Genomic DNA, 6,195 nt, shown 5'->3' with positions numbered 1-6,195 from the left:
CAAGACACTTTGTTAAACATCAGTATTTCCACGGAAAGAGTGTACAAGAAAAAATTAAGTGTACGATAGGTATTTCCTCATTTGATGCTTTATTATTCTGTGTTTTTTTCACGCCATCTTTAGATCACAGTTGTGGAATTCTTTAGCTTTTATGACTGGAATATTATATAAATACTGTATACATTTTTAACAAATCCATTTTAGTGTTCACATACATATGCGAAAACCAATAGTCAAAAATGAATAGGTCTGTCAATCTCCCTTTTAGTCAGTTTTATTCTCAAAATGTGACTACTTCTTTCTTATACCTGTACATATTATATTATATTGATTGTTCGTGTGTACATTTACGTTACTTCAAAGAATGTGTACTTTGAATATGAAACTGGTACTAGACTAGTATATTCAAAATAGTTTCGTTCCAAATGCTAGAGGTAGAATTGTTACATACAGCTTTCCCCGTCAGGTTAAGTGAAAAGAATAGGATCCAATAGAAGCCAACCGACTGTTTTTCTTTAGTATTCTTGTAAGATATTGACCACTTCTTCGAGTACTGTATTTTGACTAAGACAAGATGATAAAAAAAAACGTCCAACAGATTACATACATTTTTTTATAACCTACGTCACATAATGTAAGTGACAATAAAAAATCACAATTATGCAATCATTTATTTGCATCTAGTTTCTTCCAATACAGAATGCAAATGATTTACAAATGAAATAAACAGTCCAAAAAACTTTATAAAAATGTACTTTGAGCTAAAAAATTATTTCGTGACAATGTTGGTGGTGGTGGATTTTTTAGGGGAAGGAGAGGAATAAATAGATTACATACATTACATGTCTATTAGATCAAAGCGAAAGAGATAAAAAAATGTTACTAGAACGTGATGACGTTTTGAAACCTTCTTCTATGATACAGTATGGGTGACTAAAAATAATGTCCATAAGACTTTATGTGCATTTATTTGCAACTAATTTCTATCAAATAACATGGTTGATGTTCAAAAAACATCCCATTACACAATACTCTAATTTCCTAGTTTCTTTTATTACGTAATGTGGTTTGAAAACACTATTAAAATACACATTTATTTGCACCTAAAATCTTAATTCCGACACTCTGTGAATACGTTTTTCAACGACCGATATTATACTTAATATTATCAAAAATTTACACTTCAAGTTTTAAGACTTAACAATCCAGTATATGACAACATAGGAACTAATTAATGAAATTTTACGAGTTCAACAATGGTTACTCACACTCCATACGAATGAACATAAACATCCGTCAAAATCACAATTGGTTCGAAGAACAAGGTAAGTAAATAACATTTACGTATCCTGGCCAGAACTGACGTGTATACACCTGTACACAGAACATGCCACAGTTACAATAAATTTACGATACATTTAATTACAATAAAAAATGACAAATGCTAAAAACCTTAGATAATTTTTATAATTCAACTGGATGAGGTTTTACACACTTGGACTAAACTTACCTACCTTTCATTTCTGTGACGAAAACGCTTCATTTGATTTTTGTTCACAAGACGTGAAATTTAAAACGTTTTTTAGATGAAATTTAAAGGGAGAAGCACTTTCTTTCTGCTGTCATTTTGAATGCATTTTTAATTTATTTCCTGTAAATGTCCACTGCTTTAATAAGAACTTAAACGAACATGCCACTATATCATAATAAATTAGAATGTGTTATAGATTAAAAGTAACTTTTTTTCTTGATTAAAACTGATCTCCTTTACATTTATATAGCTGAATGACGTAACTAATTTAGTTTAATATATTACAAAGTCAACGGTCCTTAAAATACGCCATGATGACATCTGAAGATGCTTCTCAATACAGATGATATTTGTTTTCCAAAAATACTAAATCAACATAAATATTTATTGGTGTCACGCATGTTTCACAACAATATAGAATTATTTAAATTAACCAAAAGTTCGACTGTACACGTTAACAACTTTACTGGTGTGTTAAGTACAGAAAACCTAATGATCACATCAGTAAATCTTAATATCCTGCTATATAGTTCACACGAAAGCGTCAATATTCTGTACGTGATCTTTGTTTGTACCCTTTTCTACTTGTTATACAAATAAATCACTTTTAAAAGCCAGGGAAAACGCAATAAAAAAACAACAAATCCTTGATGTGTAAGTTAACACCCACGTTATTCCACGTGTCTCTCTTGCTAATCACACACTTATCGACGTAGTTCAACTCCAAATGATCCCCAATAGAATTCTTCACTCGCAAACGATTACATTAAGCGTTTTGTGTTTCTAGAACCTGCTTATTACGAATGTGCAATTCTTAAATACGGACAGAAACCAATTTAATTAATACGCTATAATAAAAGTAAAAGTCCAAAAAATAGAGAAAATAATGAAAACAAAAACACATACAGATCCATTAATAAATTGTTTGATAAAACACAAAACAGTAAAGAAAGATTATGTTGTGTAAACGTAAAATATATCTGATAATATCCATATTTATTCTAAAAATGTAATTATTTATACTCTAAAACAAGTACATATTTTAATGCTTTTTTTAAAAAATTCTATTCAAGAAAACTACATATGTGGCTATTTACTACTACTGTTCCTTGTATATCAAAAGTGACGTGCTAAAGATAAATTTATCTAGCTATTCTTCCAAGTTGAAAATACTAAATTTTGTGTGGCTAATAATTTGAAATGACCAAATATTTAATGTTTGATTAAATTGGTCAAATCAGGTACTGTCAAGTCATAAAGATCAACATTAATTTTCTATCTCCTCAGTCTTAAAACAAGAGATAAAGGTCAATTAATAATTGATAAATGTTCCATAAACAACAAATGTGGGAATAAATGATAAAACTGCTAACAAAATTACAAGACATCAACATCTATTCTTCAACTAATGCTTTATGGGAAAAACAATATAAAGAGGAACCTGCCCCTTACCTAACAAAGGTTGGAAATAATCACAGTAGGAAGATAAGGAACATTCTATAACAGACAACTATCATCATACATTTGGATCAAGACATTTAATTGCTACTAGGGCCAGATGAGAAAACCTGAACAATCTATTTCTTTGTTCACTTACACGTGCAAGTGACCTAGTAATGCTAGGACAATGCTTAACTACCACTCATCATGGTGCACTCTTACTTTGGATCACAGATGTCAGTTAGATATGTAGTAAGAGAACTAGGTAAAAACATAAAAAGAACACTAAAAATCCTTCAAATGTTATCAGGATCAGGACACCTGTATCATCCTGATGTGGCGTCTGACATGGGTTGGAGAAAAAACAGAAGCTGGTGATGACCCTTGACTTCTCTGACCAGTGGCAAAATCTGACATGTCAGGACAAGAAAAATTGCTGTATTTCCAATCATTATGTTCACACTCAAGGCTTCCAAAACTTAAACGGTTCTGAGTCCGCTCCATCCATTCACTTTGAGGCAGTTTCATTTTTCGCATATAAGGACTATCAACCCTACCACAATTGACTGTACTTCTGGTATCAAAATAATTGAGACCAGCAGATTGATGAAACTTATCTGCTATAACTGGACATGACTGGGCCCTATACAAGCCCTCTCTATTTTCATTCTTTTTTCTGGACTCTTTCGAAAGAAACCAGTTATGTCCCAAAAGCCTCTGTCCACCTGGAAGATTTTCCAAAATGTTTTCTTGGAATTTTGGGAGCCTACTGTTTTTTCCTTCAGTAAAATTTTCCTTGAAACTTTCTTTACTACTAACACATGTATTCTCAGTACATTTTGTATATCTTTGGATGTCATCACGAGAGAGTTGAAGGGGTGCCTCCACTGAAGAAGGTGAAGCTGGAACACCAGAATCGTGTCTGTCAGGATCTATATAGGTGTCCCTTTCTATATTATTTGTTCTCGATAAGAATATTTCATCTGTAACGATAATTGCAAAAGAGACTAGTAATAAGTCCAACATACCTTTTACACTAGAGAAAGGCTGAATTTATAAAAGAAGATGTTAGAAACAAGAGAACAAGTGTCCTTGAATTCATTTAATTGTAGGACTTATTAGTTATCTATACTGTTACTATAGTGCTAGTTTTTTTAATCAAGCAGTTGCAATTACCCCAACAAAGGTGCCTATTTAGTGAATAGTACGTCATCCACTTATTTATGTAAATATGAGAATAAGAGATTTGAAAGTTATTTAATTCATATACCTTTGTTCTGACTGATGCAAAATACTTTAAAAGCAGTTGTTTTTTTAGTCTTTCATATATTTATTAAGGTATTACTTAACCAGCAATATCTGTAAAGGGTTTGTTTACAATAATAGAAAATTCATTAAGGAATTCTGCTTTATTGAATTTCAAACTTACAAAATATAAATTCTACATTGCACATTTTAAAACTATTGTACACTAAGTAATAATAAATATATGAAAAAATGTCAGTTTTAGGTTTCAATTTTCCATGGTTGGAACATTGCAGACAGCCCATTATCTAGTTTTGGGCTTAAACTAAACAAAGAAAATTTTTGATTATACCATAAGCAGCAATTATATGCTGAACTGACATGGATATTTTGTAACTATTGCTTATGAACGAGCAAGTTCTCTTTTACATGAAGGCTTTTCTTGTCATTGGCCTTTGTTAAAATAATTTGAATGGATGACTACATCATACTTATTTACTACATGTTTCAATATATTTAATTTATTTGGCTTTATTAAATTTGCATGTTCATTCTCTTGTGTCAGCAGTTTTTTGTAATGTAACAAATTCAATGCTGATTTCAACATAGAAATACTATTATCATATTTGAAGAAATATTGCAAATTTAGAAATATATCTCAGTTATACTTGTAAATTCACTCAACAAAGTAGGTTGCACAGTTATTTTTGAACAAAAATTTACCAATATATCATAAAATTATAAAACTATACATTCTAGAACTTTCTAAATTGGTGGTTTTGTGAAGTTGCATTTGTTCAAGCAGTCAAAAATTACTATATAAATAAAGAAAATTGTAAAACCAATTTTCCTATGAATATCTTGATGTTATCAAACTCTTCATGCAAACTTTCATAGTTACTTGAGATATATGCATGACTTAAAACCTTAACTAGTTTGATATAAAGAAATTGGATATATATATATATAATATATGCTAGTACATGTTTTTCTATGGTAAACTTTATGTTACTATCATGAGCTAATCTGCTTTTCCTTCAGTAAAATGTTCCTTAAAACTTCTTTACTGCTAATGGTACACTCAAGGAAGCTGCTGTTTTTTTTTATTTAAAAAGAGTATTTACAAATATATGGTAAAATTATAAAACTGAATCTTTCAGAGCATCATTATTGATGGTTTTGTTCAACTAGTCAAGAATTACTCTATCAATCAAATAGATACAAAAAATGTTTGTGCCTCAGAATCTCTTGACTTTATCAAACACTTTATGACATTATTTATAGGTGCTTGAGATTTTATAAACACAATAAACTATAACCATAACCAAGTTTTCAATTGAAAAAAAAAGACTGGTATGTAACTTTTAAAATTAAAATGAAAACTAGTAAATATTTTCTATGGTAAACTTTATATTCAGAGTTACTATCATTATTTTGAGCTAATGTGTCTAAACATGCAAACTGATGATCTTGATGATGTTCAACATTACATTTAATACTATTCTTCTTGCTATCTAAATACTCCAAAATTGAGAAAAATGATCTGGATCCTTGAAAACAGCAAAAGCACCATCCACAAACCTTCAATAATGTAATGTTTAAAAAACATTCTATCCATTGTTTTCCATGTAAACAAGTAAAAGAACAATAGAGACTATCATTAAACAAAACATTTAATTTCTTAGTTGAAAGCTTCAGTAACTTCAAACATACTGATTTGGGAATACATAACTCATTTGAACTGTTATTAAAAATTAAATCTTCACTCAATTGTATTGTTTCTTCCAAAGGGATATTAGCACACACACAAGGACTCATTGTCAGAAACAAGCACAATAAACCTTATTATAAAAGTTAAAATTGTGTATTTTGTTATAATTTGAAAATTGTCCTTGAAAACCTATGATGTCGCTGGACTCGCCCAGAGGACTTGTCCCGAGTGCTTGTGTATGCATGGCTTAGATGCTGTGACCCCGCCT

General features: G+C 30.3%; 1 protein-coding gene across 2 annotated transcripts in view; it reads right to left on the bottom strand.

Annotated features, from left to right (window-relative positions):
• Positions 1–652: 652 nt before the first annotated feature.
• The window catches only part of LOC106468788 (dual specificity protein phosphatase 16-like), a 98,969-nt gene continuing 93,426 nt past the window's right edge, over positions 653–6,195 (bottom strand). For both annotated transcript variants that reach the window (XM_022397803.1, XM_013929231.2), the window contains one exon: positions 653–3,954. In XM_022397803.1, coding sequence (XP_022253511.1) covers positions 3,284–3,954 — 671 coding nt within the window. In that variant the 3' untranslated portion in view covers positions 653–3,283. The remainder of the gene's footprint in view (positions 3,955–6,195) is intronic.

The sequence above is a fragment of the Limulus polyphemus genome, unplaced genomic scaffold, assembly GCF_000517525.1.
Source record: "Limulus polyphemus unplaced genomic scaffold, Limulus_polyphemus-2.1.2 Scaffold91, whole genome shotgun sequence".
In the NCBI taxonomy this organism is placed as follows: domain Eukaryota; kingdom Metazoa; phylum Arthropoda; class Merostomata; order Xiphosura; family Limulidae; genus Limulus; species Limulus polyphemus.
This window is presented reverse-complemented; position numbering and strand designations above follow the sequence as displayed.